Below are 21,407 nucleotides of genomic sequence, written 5' to 3' on the forward strand. Positions count from 1 at the left end.
GAAGCTATCAGAATGCATTATGCTACAGGTAGGATCCAAAATAGAGATTAAAATGCTAGTGCACAAATCTGTGTATCCACAACTTTATTAACTTTATGCAGTATTAATTGCTGAAATAGGACCATACTGATAATGATGATGCATTCATAGAACTGCACAAATGGAGCAGACCTTTAAACAGTGTCATTTTTTTTTTAAATAAATCATCTTAATTACTAATAAAAATAAAGCTGATATAGCTTCAAGGTTTTTTGTTAAGTCAATAAAAGACTTTATTTAAAAAGGCTATATTTATTCAGAGTTTCCATACATTTATTGATATGCGACCACATTAGCTGGATTGTTTTTTATTGAGTTTGAGTTGTTTTTGAAAGCCATGAAGCTTAAAACACGTCTGCTCATTCTCCACTAATCAGACTATATGTGAGTATTGTATTGTTAAAGTGTTACCAAAATGTTTGTTAAAGTATTTCACAAACAACATCTGAAACAACTTCTAGGATGTTTTGAAAATTAGATAAACATCAGCTTGATTATTTAACATTTTTTAATAATTTGTGGGCCTCATTTGAAATATTTATCAATTTATTTATTTATATGCAACACTTGTATTATCAGTAACTTAATATAAATGTAGTTTAAACATGCTTAATACAGCAGACCATTGATACAAAACAGAATGCGTAGATCAGGCTTTTTGTTGCCAAGGCGACCGAGATGCGTCACCATTTAAGAACCGACGTAAACAACGTAAAGAGCCTCTGTTCCCTAGCAACACCAAAATAATGAAGAGGTGACCGCTACTCTTCCTTATATTTACGCGTCCCAATGAGAGACGTGTCGGGAATATTACAATACACGATAAGTCTGATTTTTTATTAACCGAAAGGTTTTAATTTCTGGCAACGGAACGGGTTATTTTGTACCGCACGGAACCGGTAACGTTGGGAACGGAAACCAAATCTGTAAACAAACGTCCGTCAGCAACAGTTTAGTTAGTTGACCTAACGTTAAACACATGTGCAAAACGACTGTGTGGACCAAGCGCAGAGATGTTTAAAAACACGTTTCAAAGCGGATTCTTGTCTATTTTATACAGCATCGGCAGCAAACCCCTTCAGATATGGGATAAAAAGGTGAGCAGCGACACAGAAAGAATGCTATGAACCTAATGTAGCTTCCGTTAGCTCGTCGTGCTAAAGCTAAGTAACGTTAGAGTCAATGTTATGTGTCTTGGGCTTAACGCTTGATAATATCAAAACCCTCAGAATAAAGGTAAAGTTAATAGACGTCCTGCTTTAGATATTACGACAGTTCTTTATTGCGTTTTCAAATTTCTTCCCAGTTCATGTTTCCTGTTATCAATTTTTGAAACTAAACACAGGTTACAGTCGTGTTTAAAGGTATCAGTAGTGATCTGAATGTAATGTGGGGGGTCTTGTGGTGCTGATAAAATATGAAAATATGTATTAACTTGATGTTGTTAATTCAAACACTACTTTCTATCCATAAAGCCCCCAGCTCTCATTTAACTATAGCAGGATGCAGGCTGGGCTGAAAGGTGCTGTTACCAAGCAACAGTTAAGAAGAGAAACAGAATTAGTTGTTTGAGGTTAGCTAACTTTCAACACTTTGACAATATATGCTAATATTAATTGACTTTATCATCCTGATATCAGCATCTGAACAGGATTTTAGAGGCCAATACCAATGCTAATATTTGAAAGATAATAATAAATATGATTAAATGATAGTCATTTGTAACATTATTGTGATAAGGGGCCTTCAAATGTGTGTTTTCAAGACCAAGATTTATCAGTTGTAAAATAAACAAACTCTCAGGTTGGAAAACTAACTTAATGACTAACAGTGAAGCTGTTTCTAAATTAACTCAAACATAATCTTTGTCATGTCTGTACTGCAATTTCTTGTCATATTTTGTGTGACATATACACTAATAAAGATAAAGCTGCAATACACTAATATATCATTCAGCCCTGAGATGTATTACAGGCGACAACTACAAGACTCATCACTGTAACTTGTATTCAAAATGAGGAAAATTGAATGGCCCAAGCTTTCTAACAGGCGTTATAGGCACTGGATTTTATTTGTTTTAAAGCTCTCGCTAGTTTCTTATCATCCTATATCAATTCTTTAGTATCTTTTAATGCAAATCTCCATCATACACGCTCAAAGGACGCTCACATTGCAGGTTCCCTCTGTTAACACCAAATTATTAAGCTCTTGCTTTTCTCACTGTGCACCTGCAACCTGGAGCACTCTGCAAAACCACCTGAAACTTACCACAACCTTATCATTAGGATAATTTAAATCCATAACTTATTTTCCGTCTGATTGCTCCTGTTTTTAACTTGATTTCTCTCTTTTCATTATTCTGTGTTACTTTAATTTTCTGATATTTCAGATTTGCTTATGTATTTTTCAAATGTTTTGTGATTTTATCTGGCTATATTGCAAATGAAGTTGCTCCTCAGTATGTTCCTGAGTTTAAATAAAGGTTATAAATAAATAAATAAATAAATAAATATCTCTGAGCTTGAATGATGTTGAAGGCGCTCTCTTACCAATGGAGATACAGCTTGATCTTTCCATATTAACCTTTAGAAAAACAATATTTCTGTGTTCCCAGGTTAGGAACGGTCACATCAAGAGAATCACAGACAATGACATCCACTCGCTGGTGTTGGAGGTTGAGGGGACAAACGTCAGGTGAGTTTGTGTCTGTTTAACGGAATCCTCAGATCAGGTCAACTCATTCAAGCTTTAGTCGCCCCCATTCATCACCCTTGTCTTTGTTATTTCTTCTACTCCCTGCAGTACCACGTATATAACATGTCCTGCAGATCCGAAGAAGACACTGGGCATCAAGCTTCCTTTTCTCGTCATGATCATCAAAAACCTCAAGAAGTATTTCACCTTTGAAGTCCAGGTAGGGCATTCCTGCAGATACAGACCACTTCCGTGAATGGTGGCAGAAATAAACAAATGCGTGCTCATGCATATTTGCATCATTTATAGGCTTCATTCATGCTCAGTCACTTATGCTTTTTCCTAATCTTTTACAACTTACAGGTGTTAGATGATAAAAACGTTCGCCGGCGGTTTCGGGCGAGTAACTATCAAAGCACGACACGAGTGAAGCCGTTTATCTGCACCATGCCTATGAGGCTGGATGACGGCTGGAACCAGATTCAGTTCAACCTGTCAGACTTCACCAGGAGGGCCTATGGGACCAATTACATCGAGACACTGCGTGTACAGGTTAGTGCACTGAGACGGACGAGGGACCAGCTGCCTGCAGGTGCTTCTTGCAGTAATGTAACTGAGGGATTTGATTCTTCAGAAAGCAATTTTCCTTTTTAGTCTTTTGCCATGACGTTTTTATATTTAAAAGATTATTTTGTGTTTTTGTGACTTACAGTGAATGTCTATGACTGTGTCCTCCTGTTACTAATGTCTGACCTGTTTTCTTCTCAGATCCATGCTAACTGTCGAATAAGGAGAGTGTATTTCTCAGACAGACTGTACTCTGAAGACGAGCTCCCGGCAGAGTTTAAACTCTATCTGCCTGTCCAGAACCAGAAAGCCAAGGTGAAACACACACACACACACTACATATAACCACATAATTATGTCCTTGTTACATATGGTAATATTTTATCTCCGATATCTCTCTGATGACAACTGTGGTCACATAACTAGTTTAGAAAGTGGATATGTGGATTTTAGACATTTGTCTAACACTTGTCCTTTTATGTGTTTGTTTCTTACAGCAATAGATTGTCACCCTGCACTGTTACCCCAGACCTGATGTGGAGTATAGATTTAACATTTATCTTTGTGTAGACTTATGATGAACTTTAAATCTTGTAATATTGTCATTTTGAAACTATGAGTTTTGAGTTTTGCCGTCTTGTGTTGCTCTCTGCACAATAAAGTTTTTTATGGACTCATCAGTCCTCACATTTTTCACTGCACACTGTAGTGGTTTAAATATGATAGTATCTCTAGTATTACAACTTAATATTGGCTAGTACATTGATTAATACTTTTTCCTTGCAATAGCCACAATAGTTAAGAAAACAACATTCTACAGCAACAATGTTAAATGTGCTGACAAATAACCAGGACATTGAGGATACTGCTAATAGAAGGAAGGCCCAGATCTTGTTTTTAAAAACACAAATAAAAATAGACAAGTCCATTCATCAAATATAAATAATCTTTATCAAATGACACAAATAATTTCAAGTTAAAATGATTTGCATTCCCAAAACATATAATCTTTGTTTCACTTTGGATTTCTGTATACAGTATGGACAGATCACTAATACATTTATTTACTACATGTTGCATCACACAGCAATCCAAAGAACAAAATTAACTCTTGAAAGACAGTTCAACTTAAAGCTGCATCTTCAGCATTTTCAATTCATACTGCAAGAGTAGACATAGTGCAGCAATAATCTGGAAGCAGGAAGGGCAGGTGGATAAAAGAGCACAAAACAAATTAAGCAGGAGATGCAACATATTTCTCGGATGAATTTTGATTACGTCCAAAGCTGAGTCAATGACAATTTTGATGCTAAACTCAGAGGAAATCCCACAAAAACACAAAGCAAGCAGCATTAAAAGTCAACAGCTCAATCTTGTTAATGTATTTTTCACTAAATAAAACAATAAGAATTTGTTCTGAATTTCCGTTCACACTATTTCACTGTGATTTTACTTTTTAGTGTTTTTCCACCAGAGTAAAAAGAGTGCACTGGAACATATTCTGCTTAGACAGCAACTATTGGCATTGAGATACAAGAGTTGTCAAAATGTTGCCAAACATTGTTGCTTCATGTGCTGCTTCAGGAATAATCCTCAGATATTCACTCTCTATGAAAAAATCTACATGGTACAAATGTCATGCACTCACGGCTGCAGTTTATAAAGTTCACAGATTCTAAACTGGTCACATTTGTTGATAAATATTGGTCAGATTAACAGTTATTAAAGCTGCCATTTGTGCAGTTAAATACCAATAACGTGGTGCCGTTTATGCATGACACTAAAATAAAATATTATTTTCTTGAAAACAGAAATTACTGCTTCAGAATTGATAGATTCTATAATGGTTAGGTTTCGTTTGGACGTTGATTTAAGCTGTGCGCAGTAAGTCTTCAGTTCCCAAATACTTTATAACACCAGGCATAAATGCATTGAGAATCTTTTGGCTACATAGAATAAGGTTATGGACTTTTGTCTTTTTACGTAAAACAATTGTTATATATATTTTTCCTTGAGTTTATGAATCTTTTTTTTACAGCAGGCACGTATACATTTCAATAAGGAATTCCAACACAGTATTTTTGACATCTAGCCTAAGAATTTAACAACAGTGTTTTCCCTGAAATGTGATCAACAAGGAAAGAGGACAAATCTTAATAAAAAAGAAAAGGAAAAGGCTCCGATTTAACATGATCAGTCATCTGTCAGTATGTATTTGGGACACAGATTAAAAAGTAAGAAAGTAAAATATAAGGAACATCTTCCTGCATTAACTATTATATGGCAATATAATATATGGCAATAATAATAATCAATAATAATCTTTTAATAAGGTCAAACCGAGAAATAAAATCTTTAGAATCTAAATACTGAAAAAACTTGTGGCGTGAAGAAGCTGTTTACTGCAGCTGCTGTTTTACATTGAAACTAACTGAAATTCTGCCAAACCTTATACAAGCAAATCACAAAACATACAAATTATTTGAACAAAACATAGTTTCCTTACACGATTGATATAAAGAATACATTCGTAGTATATTGCTTTAGTCAACAGCATGCATCTCTTTAAAGTGCAAAAAAAACATTCATTGGTTCAAATCAGTAAATCGACTACAGCATTGAATCATTTAAAATAAAATATAAATTATAATTTGGCACAACATAACTGCAGACAGTCGCATCAACAAATACATTTATATAAAGTATAAAATAAACCATCTGATAAATCAAATGCAACACAAAAAGACACTAAAGCCAAGACAAATAAAACACCTGTGTCTTATAGTGTGACACTCTTGCATTGATGTTTGGATTTGAGAGAAGAGGCTGACTGTAGGTTCATGATTGCACAAATAAAGTCACAACAACGTCCTTTTCTCCTTCACTTTTTAGCTTCTCTGCCTTCAGTTTCCGGCCTTTAACCATTTTTGTTTAACACATTTTATTATAAATGTCTGTAATACTCAACAACTGCACTGCAATGTGTTTAAAACACATTCCAAGTTTTTAGGCCTTAGCTTGTAGAAATAAACTCTTAATCTGGCGTCACCCTCTCTTTATTGCCTTTAGATACAAAAAAGTGACTTCTCAACCAATGTTATAGAAACATTTCACATCAGCTCTTTGGAGGCAGGATCCGCATCCGGCTTGTTCTCGCTTGGCAGTGGTTCACATTGGTTGCACACAAAGGTGTGCACATTTTCACCAGCTCGAGGAGTGCATGGTTACAAGCGGTGTTTCCACTTTTGAGTACAGGTCCGTGAAAAAAATAAATTGCATCTAACCTTTGTTTGAGGTCATCAACCAGCAATATTGGCCACTTTAGGAAACTGTAGCCCCCCACGTTTAGTTTTGTTTCTGCGTAAGATAAAATCTAACAAATCTAGCAGTTAAGGGTCAATTCCAATAACAGAGATCTAAGTGCTATTTCACTATGGGTCCAGGATCATTTGTCTGTAGTTGAAACGTCCAACGCTAGATACAGAAATTAAGAGTGGGTTGTGACTGTTGGCCCTGAGGTTTGCTAATACACAAGGCTGACAACAAACAATGTTTGTCCTACTGAAGTGGAATACCGCTTCAAAGCAAGCACTTCTCATGTTATAAGAATCATTTCCTGACATGGTTCAATTCTCTTTAGTGCAAAAATCAAAAACAATTTTCCTCTTTCAGCTGCTTTCAATGACACGTTCATATTAGCAGAGCTTTCTCATCAAGTCACCTTAACTTGCTCTACATTCACTCACTCCAGTTGTCCTGCATGCTGGTGTGGCTGTGTGTGTTTGGTACTATGTAGTGCTCCCATAATGAATGACATAGTAGTCATGGACGTACATCAACACAGCGACTGGCTGGCCAATGATGAGTGAGATCCACACAGCGGCGTTGCCATAGTTACCATTCAGGAAACGACCCACAAACCATGCCAGGGGAACCTGAGGAGATAAAAGCTCAGAGGTCAAAATGTATCCATCTACAGTACAGGAGAAGAAAGTGAGTTGAGTGACTGAGTGAAAGATGGAAGTGTCTTACCTGAGCCATCATTCCCATAAAGGCCCACAGCCTGAACATCTTCAGAGGAACACTCACCAGGTACTGGAGAAGAAAGAAACTTAAATATCTACCTGAAAGCCGGCACCTCTCTTTTTGAATTTGCATTGCATATCATATGATAAAATATTAATTGGACCGCTTTTACATTTTCTCTGAATGGTTGCTGTCGTGTGTAAATCAAGCAAGTTCAAAACAACAGGCCATTTCATGTACAAAAAGCTGATTTGTAGATTTGAGTAATTCTTCATGTCACATAGGAAGACCGAATACTGTTGGGTTTACCTCGTGGAAGAAGGCAGACATCAGGAAGACGGCAGTTTGAGCCAGAAACTTATTGACCCCCTTCCTCAACATGGGTTTATAGAAGTGTCTGCAAACACACACAGACACACGATTATGCACATACAAATACTTCTTCATCTCTAAACCTGACTGAAAATCCCCTCAGATAAACGCCAGTCCACACCTTAATTTCTTTTAGCAATGTTGAAAAACTCATTATAGGAAGTGTTTGTGCTCACCTCAGACACCACTTGTGAACTGGGATATTCCAGTTGGCCCAGAAATATGTGACACTCTCAGAGTTCCTGAAATAAATGAGCAAAAAAAGCACAGAATTTGATTTCAAGATCATTGGGTGTTGGCTGATGAATGGACTGAACGTTTCTTCTACTCACCACCAGTCTTTGTAGAACTCTCTGTCTCCAAACTGCAGAAGCTCTGCCACAAAGTTCATAGAGGAGTGGAAAAACCAGTAGAAGAATATCAACCATATCAGATGGTTAGGGACCTGGGAGAGAGAGAGGAAGGTCAGGGGAGAAGTTAGGAAAGGTGTCCGTGTTGGTATGGCCAAACTAAGGTTGCCATGTTGCTGCCTCCACTCGAATACAAAATGTCTCAGGTACTCACAGCTAACTTTAGGAGGCGCTCCACCATCCTCGAAAAGTCCATTTCCTGTGAGAGACAATGACCTTTTTTCATCAACAATGTTTTTCTCTTCAGACAAAATAAATTATAGTCTATGATCCCTTGCTTCTTGCTCCCCTAAGAGACATTTATCTTTATATACAGTGCAGTACAGTAGTGTGTACAGTATGTATGTGTGTGTGTGTACGCGCACACACCTGGAATGGCTTCATTGAATTCTGTATGGTGGGAACCATCCACTGGAAGACACAAATGAAAATTGCTTTGCATTGTTCGAGTTGTGAAATTGGTAAATATTTCCATGACTTTCTGTTGATCCTTGTGTTTAAATGTGTGTGTGCAGAGTATATTCTGAATGCTCGTCTGCACTAATGTTCAACATACCTGCTGTATCAATCCTACCAACAGCTGCATGAAGAAAAGCTGCAAGAAAGAGCGAATTCAAATGAAAACACGTTGAGAAGCCTCTCTGTTTGTGTCTTAAACAGGAAAGAACATAGAACACCATAAGTGTGCGTTCCCTCTCACCATTTCAAAAAGCCTTCTCATCAAGAACCTTTTGCGTATTCGAGGTGAGCGTGGGAAGTTGAGCTGGTAGCAGAGAGTTGGGGCAAAGACAAAGTAGTATATGTCTAAAGACAAACGAAATAAAATCTCAGTTTAGCATTATTCATCTTTTTTTCTTTCATTTACAAACAATGCAGGCATCATGGTTACCTCTGTGAGTGAGGTTGCCTGGGTAGGAGACATGAGTATGAACTGCTGAACCATTGGATTGTGCCACAGACGGACCTGAAACACAGACACATAACAAATGAGATGATGATGAACTGCTGCTTTCAGTCTCTTAAGCTAACTCCATTTACTACCATACCAATGTTTTTCTCAAAAAAAACCCCAACAACTTACATTATAAATACAGAAGCCAATCACCATGTTGGATTTAAGGATTTCTGTATGTATGTTTATCCCAGCTCATACAGGGAAACAGATGAAGTCTTCATGTGGCATTTAGGATTAAAATAGCTTCAGAACACGTTGATCTCTGTATGTGTGGATGACAGTGTTACCAAAGGCTGCAGTTTGTCTTGTTACCACTAGATGATAGCAGCAGCACAGTAATACAATCGAAGACAAAATCCTGTTAAGCGTGTATTGACCTTTGTGTGTGTTTTTCAGCCAAGTTGGACTTGCTGTTTCAGTCTGATCTGTCAGCCACCAAGCAGCTCCACTGGCATCAAGAGCCCTGCTCAATAGCACTTTGCACATTTGCCTTGTACTGTATTGTACGTGTGTGTATGTGTGCCTACTTGCAATATAGGTCACATTTCTTTGACACTGAGTGTGTGCGCGCTGATATACCTACATGAGTATGATCTCGTTAATCTCTTGGCTTTCGCCTGTCTGATTTCTCGACACCACCTGTTAGTGTCTTGGTAGGAGTACAGCTTGAGAAACAGCACTGTGTAGATCCCTAGAGAGAGCACACCACCCACTGACACAAACACACACACACACATGCACACCAACAAAGAGCCATTGACGAAGGGCAATAAATGACAGATGGAAGGAGCACTTTGGTATGTGTGTGTGTGTGTGTAAAGACAGATAGATTCAAAATGCTTTGTTTATTAATCCTTAATATACCATGTAAACGTGCACAGTATATGTTTAGTGTGTACCTGGGGTCATGGAGGTCACAGTGAGAACAGTGGCTGAAGGGAAGATCAACATGGATGTCAGATTAAAAATATGAAGAATCAGTCCTGTCGTTCGGGAAATGGTACCCTGGCCATGATGAAAGGAAAAGAGAGAAGAGTCCGTGACTGTAGATGTGCTTTCATTCCAGAGAGACACAGCTTTTTCATTGTGCAAGACTGGCCCAAATAAAATATTCAATTTTTTAGAAGTGTTTTAGATTATACTGTATGTAATCCAATCTGAAGCAGGTGTGGTGTTCCTATCAGAGTTAAGAGCAGGCATAAAGAGGGGAGGTGATGTGACGCTGAATTTACTCTACTTAAGTTACCAGGATGTGTAGTGCACCCATTTCAAGCAAACATCATTGATAGGAAAAAAAAAAAAAGACATGAAAATCTCACTTTTTACAATTAAAAAAAAAAAATATATATATAAAAAAAAAATATATATATATATATAATTATTATTATTAATAATAATAAATAACTAAATAAATAAATATGGGACCTTTAAAAGTTTAAGCAATTTATCAGCAAAGCTTACAAAAGCAAACTGAATTGAAGAATTGAAAAATGTGTTGCAACTAGCAAAAATCGATGCAAGTCACTGTAAGTACTCACCACAGCTAGACGCCTCTCTGTGTACAAGGCTGATAAGATGAACACATTTGACACTGAAACACAGAACAAACAGACTCATCAGCTACAGCTGCTCATAGATATGAACCACAGTAGGAGGTAGACTTTATTTTATCACTCAGTGTAACACCATTTAAAAACAGAGAAAGACAGAGAAGCTGGTAACTGGTAGTGAATACTGATTTTGTCAAGCATTATGCTCTGCAAGCAAGTTTCAGACACTATAATAGTCTACTATTTTCTCTAATTAACAGCATTTTATTCAGACTGATTGTTCTAATGCTCCCCTTTATGCCCACCCCTGCTGAGGACAACTATGTTTATTCACCTTTGCATTGACTTGTTTTACTGCATTGATAAATCCAGTTGTTGCCAGAAAAGTGACAATGTCAGGAGTTAACCTTCTTTGGGAACATAATCAATAACCACTGTGCCAGAATATTCAGGACAGGGACTCAGACAAACAATGCTTATATATGAAATCTTTGAGCATCTGGCTCATTAAACCTGCTGTATCAGAGCAGCCAGTTGGGACACGGAGAGGCAGTAAAACATGTTTTATTAGTCACCAACAACACTTTGTGTTACACTGATGGAGACTAATGTTTCCTGATTTAAGAACAGGAAATACAGGTACAACACTTGTTTGCTAAGTTCAACTAGAACATCAATCCTGAGGTCACAGTAGGACACTGGTTGCGAGTCATTTAACATCTGTTTACACGACACTGAGGCAGTAAAATTAAGCCACTTGAGGCCATGGTTTAGTGTTTGTAGAACAGCTAAGGGGTTTTAGGCACTGTGCGGAATGGTTAATACATATAAATAGCATTTTTTCATAAAGTAAACAAAAAGCAACAAAAAGATAATGACAAACAGTTAGTCATAGTCAATAGTAATTCTTCTGCCACGAAATGCACTTTTTCAGCGACATTTAGCAGAATGGTTGTCAAGCAACAAACGGACACAGTGGAAAGTGTGCTTAAAGATTGGGGTTATTATTAACATTTTTCTTTAGAATTACAGTAATTGTGCAATTGCTGAAGTAGTGTTTAATTATGTCAGCACTCCTCTTGCTGGTACTTGCGTGGTGCCAGAAGCAAGTATATTACTCCAGCAACTACTGAATCCATGGGGTTAACCTTTGAAACTATTTGTTTGCTGCAGTAATACTGATCTTATGAGGTCCGGTGTTGGATTATGGAGTATTTTACAAAACCTTTGAAATTGACTAAGCCTAGAATAATCAAGGACCATTATACATTATAGCGAATGTTCATACCAATGATGAGGCAAGCTGCCGGCCAGCTATAAGGGTCCTTCAAGAAGAGAGACACTACTTGGATAGGGTCCACCAAGATACCATACCTACATGAGAGAAGAGAGGATAAGTAAACAGACTTGTACTTATATAGAGCCTTTCTAGTCTTCTGTTTACTCAAGGCTCTTTCACACTATACTACACATTCACCCATTCACACAGATGGCAGTGGAAATCTACGTACTGTACCATCTAATCTAACCATTCACACCACATCCACCCGTAAAGTAAAGGAGCTGAACCCTCCAGTTATCATTTAGAAATGCTTTTGATGGATATGAGGCTGACACTTGGACACACCATGCTAGCACTTAATATGTCTCATTGCTTTTGAAAGGTTCAAAGAAATACCACAAGTGAATGTGCTGTAGTCAGGGGTTAGGGGTTGGAGTTATTGTTAGGGACCCATTTTTACGGGTTGCCAATGCATAACAATGCTGAATGTGAATTCATTTTCCTAATTAAAATAGAAGAGTGGTGATTTCTTTTTTTGGTTTGCTGTGCTGGTCTGTTAAACTCCGACACTGTGTGCAGGGCTGTTTACCACCTTTCTGTCTCTTCTTATGAACCTTGACCTGAGCGGAGGTAACGTTGAGTGTGACTTCTGTCATTCCCTTGTTCTCAATCGCAGGAACTCATGATGTATTTTTGTAAGATTGGGTCCGGGGAGACACTACATTCATCTTTTGGCTCTTGAGCTGAAAAAGTTTGGGAACCCCTCGTTTAGAGGGATGCAATTTCAATTTTTGATGACATCTTGAATTCCCAAATTGCCCCAAGGTGATTGATAAAGAATCGATCTACTGTATCTGGATATATTTATCTAGCTCCTGTTTATTGAATTTGGACAGAAGAGAAACATTAATGATGTAATGTAATTCAATAGGGAGTAGTGGTGGAGTGGAAGATGAGGAGAGATGACCAGTTGTTAAATCAAATGAGAGTTGTAACAGCACCCGCTTGTGTCTATACATTGTATCAATGTAAGTTTGTGTGTAGTGTGTATACTCACTTTATAAGATTTTCTAAGAAGAGGCGTGCATTACTCAGCACCTGAAAGAGAGGGTAAACGTCCAACAGGAGATAATGAGCATAGTTCAGAGTATCAACAATGTTGTTTTGTATCTGGCCATTCACTGAATGTGGCCTTTGTTTACCCCAAAATATTTCTAGACGCTCTGCTATATATCTGGTTATCATTTCCTCAGATTTCAATGTTTTTTATTGTTGAGTTATTATTAAAGCAAGAACAGGCCATATAACACACAGGTATACACACCTCTCCTGTGTGAAAGCTGTTATTATGCATGGCAACATACAGAAAGAGCAACACCAGCAATATAAAGTTACATATCTATAGGATCTGTTTAAATGACTGCATAGATAAGATGTTTCAAACCTACGTTTAGCAACATGTTCCTTGATAATTGCCACACCCTGCTGCTTCTCACTCTGTTAAAAAGTGTCAAGTAAAATATGTTTATTATTATATTATGTATTAAAGTTCAAAGTCTGAGTCTAGCTTTAAGTCAGCCTTCTGTTATCTGAGCTTTCCTGAGATAAAACAAACCACCCACTCCACACAGAGAGACAATATGTGTAGCATTTATACATTTTTGAGATCATTTTTTATGGTGTGTTCAGTGCATGAGTTACAAAGACAAGAAAGATAAGGTCATGCAGGAGTAATAATGTGGCAGGTTAAACCTCCGCCCGAAGGCCTGCCAAGATCCTGCAGCAATTGTTTTGATTCAACTATGTCTTTTGTCCAAACCAGCAACCTTTGCCTTAGTAACCTTTAGCATGGACAAGAGGGGGCCGTCACGTTGAACACTATTATTGGGACAGTGACCTGTCTAGAGCTGCGTTTGACCATTGCAAAATATGATTTTACAATATTTCAACTGTACAAATGTGTCTTCAGAGAGAGGTCAGTGTGCAAAAGCTGATGGTCTTGTCTTGACAATTCAGCAGAGGTTATATTATCTGAACCCAGGCTTCCAAGAACCATTTCTGCCCAGCTGTAGTTAGGAAGTTTCTCTCCAATCCATTGTCTGTTGTATAGTCATAGTAATATATGTTGCTTTGCTTGAATCACATATTTTAGCACCCAGAGATTAGAATATTTATAGTTTCCTTTAATAGATTTATTTACAATTTGAACAACAAAACATCTCTATTTATCAAATAATATCCAAGAAATACAAAATTGATAATCTATAACAGACGCCACCTGTTTTACCTTTTTATGATACTGTATGAACCAGATGAAATATGATATGGTTTTAGTAATGAACTTGTCCAATAGGTCCTGTGGATAGGAGAGACATATCAGATTTGGTAGGTTTAAAAATAGAAAGAGTTGCTGAAGTTGGCTGAACTTTTAGACCCTGACATACAGAGCTAACCTGAGAGAACTGGTGCCAACAAAAATGTAACCCTCACATAACATTTGGTATTGGCCAAAACGTTAATGCTATTCCTTCGACATGCAGCAAAGACTGACATGCACATCATCTTCTGAAACTAATTTAGTATGATAAGAGATTTTCAGCTGCCTGTTATAAACTTTGCTTTGGTACAATATGCACTGTTCTTGTGGTCATTTAAGCTGCTCAAGGCTGTTTGGCTGTGCCTCAAGGCAAGGTGCATCCCAACTATATGAACCAGCTGAAGCATCAACTGTATGTAGCAGATTCTGGGATCATTTTTGCTTGTCAAGGATCAGCATCGCGTCTCATACTGTAACCTCAATATCTCATTACATCATCCACTCCCAATGAACAATAAAACAAATAATATAATTTGGATATAGAAATAGTAAATTTGGATACTAAAAATTGGATAAAAGTGTCAGCTAAATGAATGTAATGTAATAAGGTACAGTATGTTAACACTAATGTTTTTGTTGGTTCACTAGCACAGATGTTTTATCCCCAATTTAAATCTGCTTAACTTTTTGTGTGTGTGTGTGTGTGTGTGTGTGTGTGTGTGTGTGTGTGTGTGTGTGTGTGTGTGTGTGTGTGTGTGTGTGTGTGTGTGTGTGTGTGTGTGTGTGTGTGTGTGTGTGTGTCTCGTTAGTGAGAGCTTTAAACCTTGAAATGGACAGGTTTATGTCTATGGACCAAGGACAACTTCGAAGCTGAATGCCATCGTTATGTCATTATATGCTGCTAATGGCTCGTGTAAGAAACATGAAATGTGAGAAAGGCTGGAATCAAGAGTGCTTCCATGACTAAATTAAGTCAAACTACCGTCAAACACTCCCCAGTTAACAGATGGAAACATCTGTGACAAGTGACAAAGTCCTGTTCAACAGTCTGATATTACACACAAACATGTCCACTTACTTCACAGGCACTTTAAGGAAAAATTAAAGGAAAATGCTTAGCTAGTGTATTTTTTATCATTATTTTGCCAAACACTTACTGTATATTTTGAGGTTGTGCATGAATTAATTATGAAATAAGTAATGTTTGAACCACTTGGCTTCAACACTAGAGTGTATAAACACATTGAATCTCTCTTCTCTAGAAATGTGCTCCTGTAGCTGACATTTTAGGAATTTAACCAACTAAGCTTTTAAAAGCGCACAGCTCTGTGGTTCCACTTCACACTTTTACAGCCTAATCCTGAAGGCTACTTAAAAACGGTCTGAACCAACTGAGTGGTGTCAGCCGTCCCTGTTGACCACAAAGTAGAGAACATGGTCGTCAAGGATGGAATTAATCCTGTCATAGAGTTGCAAAATTAGGCCTGTTTGGGAAAAAAAAAACAACCACAGAAATACACGACAAAATACACACACGCACATACATCTTAGACTAGCGCAGGGACAGTTAATAACCCATGCATGATGCAACCGTGCAGGTACATGTATATCCACATATGCATGCACGTGTGTGCACAAAGAGAGAAACATACACTTGCACACATGCACAGAGCTCCCTTTACAGTGTCTATTTCAATGTCATTAGGATTATGGCTAACTGGATATTTCTGTTCTCCATGACTTTCGACAGTGGCTGCAGCCCAGGGGGGGGACCCATTTAAGTGTGACACGCAACTTGTACAGAGACAGAGAGATTCTGCTGCTAACAAAATATTCACTGTAAAAGAAGGTTGTCATGCAGGTTAGGGAGGGGAATATGGTCAAGATCTTAACAAATCAATCTACTTATATTTCTATCTTTTATGATAACTTTGAAAATCCAAAGCCAAAACCAGAGTCTCTGACTTAAATGCCACAGTACATCCTGAAGCTAAAGCCTACTTCCCCACTGCATTTCTAACATTGTCTAGCATTGTCTAAATAGAACAGTAGCTGCACATGTGTACAGTATGTCCATACACTGTACTGTAGCACAGCTTGTTTTAACAGGAGGTCCTGCTCATTTATTTTCTTGTCAGACAGAGTGCTTCTCTCATGTGTTTTTGCAACCAGCTTCTGTTGCAGCTTTCAAGTTATTCTACTCAGTTTGTACTAGCGACTTTAAGATTTGTAAGCATAAACTGTCATGCACACAAGGTCTTTTTCAGAGCTATAAATAAAAACGTCCCTGCTAGAAGATTAATCTTTCGGGTTCATGTTTTATTTTAGAATTTCAAACTACTTCATTGGCCAAGCAGGCTGACTCTGTTTTGAGCAGAAAACATTGTAAAAAAAAATTCCATCAGTCAAATGATGTTTTAATCTATTAAAACACGACTGTTAAAACCAAGGATTTAAAATAAAGCCATATCATAGTAATAAATATGGGTCAAATCAAAGAAGACACTAAAAATTCTTTTTATTTTTGTATGTGTTCACGGATGCTTCATATTTGTTTAACCCTGTAAACTCACTGAGATGAAGCTGTAACTAATCTGCCCTCTTAATCTACATTGAAGAAAAAATAAAGGAGGAAATGACAGGAAATGTTAAACCAACTGTGCATGCATATGTGGTGAATCCACTGCGTGAAGAGAGATAACGTAAAAAACAACTCAAACCGAATTCTCACAGGAAAGTGAAACAGACATGGCTTATGTGTCATAGAGAGTCACTGTAAACTCCAAATCACTGGAGGACGTGCACTGTACGTGTGTACTGGCACTTCTGCTTTTATTGGTAATGCAATGATCATCAAATCTTTCGTGCAGCAGTTAAAATGTGCTATCCATAAAGCCCTTTCAAAATAATATTTCCGGGTCGAAGTCGGTCAAAGCCTTGTATTTCTAAATGCAGCAGTGCTGTGTTTCCCTTTGTCTGAACAGATCTGAATATGGTTTACCATGGTAATGTCTCTCAGGAAGTGATGTGGTAATTACAGTTCAGAGCGTCTGAAAAGATTCATACTACTGCTTAAGTACACAAAAGTATGTTAAACAATAGTTTACATATTAAGCATGTGCTGTATATTACGCAAATCCGTATGCACCCTGACAGCGAAAGACAAATAGAAGGATATAAAACAAGTTAAGAATAACAATTATGAATAATAGATGTGGTGATGTCTATACATGTCTGATGTTTGATGATGTTACCTGTATGATTCATGCACTTTAAATGACTTTTGCACTTTGGAATGCATTTTTATATTTGCGTGTATATGTATATTTGTATACTAATATGTGTATGGTCAATCTGTATTTCCGTTTTGAGAGTATTAACATGACTTGTCGAGGGTGCTTTTAAAGAGGTCTGTCTCCCCACTCTGTTTCATGTCTGTTTGGCTGGGGCCCGAAGCGTTACATGGTGCATCAAATGCGATTTGGAGCTGATTCTGGTGTGCGGACTCACCGTTTATTCTTGTGATGTACAAAAAGGCCACAGACACTTATTTGAGCCAATGTCAGTCACACGAAATAGAAATTGTACATTTCATTCAGTATTTAATGTAGGGGTCATATTTTTGGCTCCACGAATGTCAAGAGGGCTAATCTTTGTCAGGGTCTACATTACTAAATGTTTGTGGAGGTCACAGTGCAGTGCATCTACGTACCAGCATGACAACACACCAGTTGAGGATTCCTCTGTAGTTGCTGTAGCCACTGTCTGAACTTAAGAGAGACTCCTGGAGGATGTGACAGCTGCATGGAGACACAAAGTCAACAGTTTTATTGATGCTTTTTAGGGCTGATCAAGCTTTTCACATTCTTCGCTGCCTGTTTATCTCCACAGTATTGAAGTTAGAGTTGGGGGTGTAATGAGCAACATGGTGAAAATGGTGGAGGACTGAGGGCTAGGTAATACAGGTAAAATCTTCCATCCCAATATAGGTTTTTCTATATTGATAATGATATACAAGTGTTGAGTACTTAAATGACTTAAATGCAAAATAAACATAATGAGCAAGCATCAGAGCCAAATGTTGTGTCAATATAACAGAAATATTGCTTTGATGCTGTTTGGCTGCTGGTTTTTCCAACATTGTGATAGTAATTCTATAGAAAAATATATACGATAGCCATTTTTGGATTGTTTTTGATGATATATATATTGTCATATAGCTCAGCCCTATGAGGACCCACTATGCTGCACAAATTTTTGTGAGATATTTAAGTATTTCGCTTTATTAACTGTATGTTGTTGTATAATTGGCTGTCTGACATATCCTTTCCTAGAACTTCCTGGCTGTAAAACGCGTCCAACACATTTTGTTGTAATTTGAACTGTGGTAACATAGTGTTTATTTTGATATTAAAGAAAAGTTAGGATATTCATTTCCCAGGATATGCTGGCTTTGAAACTGTACCAGGCAATGACAGAGTGAAAATGTAGGTTAAAGGGTTTGACCCGACTGTTCAAAGGGTATTGTGAAACTGGGGCTACTCATCAAGCAAGAATTTTTACACAACCATGTGTGACACAAAGACAACAGATGAAAGCAAGGAAGAGTAAGTAGAACCGTATGAAGGATGGGTAATTTGAAGAGAAGTAATATGAGAAAAGTGGATGGAGGAGAAGAAGCAGAGGAGCAAGAAAATGAATAGCAAAATAATAGATAGAGGATACAGGATGACACACACACACACACACACACACACACACACACACACACACACACACACACACACACACACACACACACACACACACACACACACACACACACACACACACACACACACACACACACACACACACACACACACACACACACACACACACACACACACACACACACACACACACACACACACACACACACACACACACACACACACACACACACACACACACACACACACCAAGATCAGACCAGTAGAAGAACGTGCAGAAAGACAGTCTGCAAGCACAGGATTTCAAAAGCACATGTCATTATTGTTTCACAGTGGCTGTAATACAGGAAAGTGACGCTGTACACACACCCTCGACAAACTAATAGAAGTATTACGATCCCTTTATTTCAGCCTTCTGGTGTTGCAGTGTCACCTCAGTGCCCTTACCACCAGTCTTTATATGTTTAAGCCCAAAGATATATCAGACTCTTGGCAGCTTACAACAAACAAATGCATGTTTTCAAAGGTGACGTTGATGTTTTTTTACGTAAAATGTTTAGGGTAAGAGTCAGGCTATTGTTTCTTCTCTCCCGATGTCTGTGCCCACTCATACCTACTACCTATTCTCTTGACATGTTTCTAAACTTTCAGCCACACCTTTATTTTTAAGTTAAATTGTAATTTCAAGTAGGATGATACCTTCATACACACTAATTAAATGTTTGATTTAATTATTTGTGATCATAGCATTTTTATGCCTCAACCCCTAAGGGGGCCCCACCTCACTCCACCCAAGTTTTTATTGTTGTTTTGATTGTTTTCTTGTTTTTTTTTTAAGATTTAAGATAAGACCAAGACATTCCTTTATTAGTCCCACAAATGGGAAATTTCCTTATTACGGCAGCAAAGTGGATAGCAAACATAGAAGAAACATCAATAAGAAACAATGAATTGTTGAAAATATAGAAAAATATGAACAATATATACACAGGAAAATATAAAATATAAGAATAAGAGGAACAATATTTTAAATTTACAACCAAGGCACAGAGGAAAAATATTAGTATTGCACATTGTGATTGAAATTCCCCTGAGTTAAGTATCCTGCCATTAAGTCGGATGTAACACCCTTTCAAAATACGATTTCTGGGTCCAAACGCTCCGTTGAAACAAAACAGACAACGTGAACAATTAGGATCACCTCTTTTGTAAGAAACAGGTTAAATGACAGTTACGTTGTTTTTTTAAAAGCTCAGATCTGTTCAACATCGGGGAACACGGCACTGGAGCGTGGACTGGTGGCTGGAGAGGTGCCAGTTCATCTCCTGGGCACTTCCGAGGTGCTGTTGAGCCAGGCACCGAACCCCCAACTGCTCGGGGCGCTGGTCACTGGCAGCCCCCTCGCTCTAACATCTCTCCTTAATTGCATGTATAGGCCCTGTTTGTGCATGTGTGTATTTCGGGTCTGTGTGTGTAACATGTATAATAATAAGAGTGAAAAAATCCAATTTCCCCGTGTGGGATTAATAAAGTAATTCTTCTTCTTCTTCTTCTTCTTCAACACAAGACTCAGAACGGCTTGGACCCAGAAATCATATTTTGAAAGGGTGTTTCGTCACGTCTTAACAGCTGGATTACACTGTGAAGTGAACCCAATTGGTGAACATTATGGTGGAGTTATTTTCATTATTTATTATTATTATTATTATTTATTTTGTTCTTCATACTAAATGTTTGAATTTAATTTTTTTTAACATTTGTATTAATATTTTGAAAACAAAAAACTTTAAAAAGAACTAAAATGTGCACTTTTGAAATAAAAAAATGTTATTGGTGGTGTCAGATTATTTATAACAAAATGGTGATGAACACTGGTTTAAGGGGCCCCTGTGAAATCTACCCAGAGCCCCAACAGACTCTAGAATCGCCTCTGATTGTTCCGGTCATTTCAGTTAGCGGCGGTTTGCGTACGTGACGCTGGAACGTAGCATTCAACGTCTAATTTTTTTTTTTAAATCAACGGTTAACGTTGACGTTACCTGAGTCTCTCGTGATAATCTTCCACCACACTCCTCTGTGTCCTCGGACTGTCTGACACCCCCTTCTCTCCATCCACCTTCCCGTTGTTACTCGCATGCCTGGACACCTCGTTTACTCTGGCTTTAGCGGGATATTGTGGGGGTTTCTCCCCGGCGTCGTGCCACTTGCTCCCGTTGACTTGCTTTACCATCGTTCCGCCGCTGCCACCACCACCACCACCGGAGATGGTCGTCCTCCTCCGGCGGGTTGCGGGCCCTCTCATCTCGGTTCTGTCGCTCATTTCAGCGGCTTCTTCAGTCACGCAGCTTTTACCTGCTTGACATCACTGCTGGTTTATCTGTTTCCATCCGTAGCGTTACATCAAGAGCTCGATGATAAGTCTCAAGTCGCGTCAGTGCTGGTTATGATAAGGCGTTTCATTTCATCACCACTACAGCTCAAGT

The 21,407-nt window shown here is 38.0% G+C and overlaps 3 protein-coding genes across 3 annotated transcripts in view; 2 read left to right on the plus strand and 1 right to left on the minus strand.

Annotated features, from left to right (window-relative positions):
* slc45a4a (solute carrier family 45 member 4a) overlaps positions 1-21,407 on the plus strand; it is a 188,241-nt gene that overhangs the window by 62,794 nt on the left and 104,040 nt on the right. The window lies entirely within an intron of this gene.
* Positions 990-3,977, plus strand: cfap20 (cilia and flagella associated protein 20). The gene is made up of 6 exons (XM_083926177.1): positions 990-1,136; positions 2,654-2,733; positions 2,842-2,953; positions 3,097-3,285; positions 3,502-3,615; positions 3,798-3,977. Exons 1-6 carry the CDS (start codon positions 1,053-1,055, stop codon positions 3,801-3,803), a joined length of 585 nt encoding a protein of 194 aa, XP_083782303.1. The 5' UTR covers positions 990-1,052; the 3' UTR covers positions 3,804-3,977.
* Positions 6,946-21,300, minus strand: dgat1a (diacylglycerol O-acyltransferase 1a). The gene is made up of 17 exons (XM_083925078.1): positions 20,964-21,300; positions 17,925-18,012; positions 12,953-12,993; positions 11,902-11,987; positions 10,602-10,654; positions 9,963-10,068; positions 9,647-9,775; positions 8,998-9,072; positions 8,809-8,912; positions 8,665-8,703; positions 8,478-8,519; positions 8,263-8,307; positions 8,031-8,143; positions 7,875-7,940; positions 7,636-7,723; positions 7,333-7,395; positions 6,946-7,235 (listed from the first exon to the last, which is right to left on the minus strand). The coding sequence occupies exons 1-17, from the start codon at positions 21,242-21,244 to the stop codon at positions 7,089-7,091; spliced, it is 1,566 nt and encodes a 521-aa protein (XP_083781204.1). The 5' UTR covers positions 21,245-21,300; the 3' UTR covers positions 6,946-7,088.

The sequence above is a fragment of the Echiichthys vipera genome (assembly GCF_963691815.1).
Source record: "Echiichthys vipera genome assembly, chromosome: 13".
NCBI classification, from domain to species: domain Eukaryota; kingdom Metazoa; phylum Chordata; class Actinopteri; order Perciformes; family Trachinidae; genus Echiichthys; species Echiichthys vipera.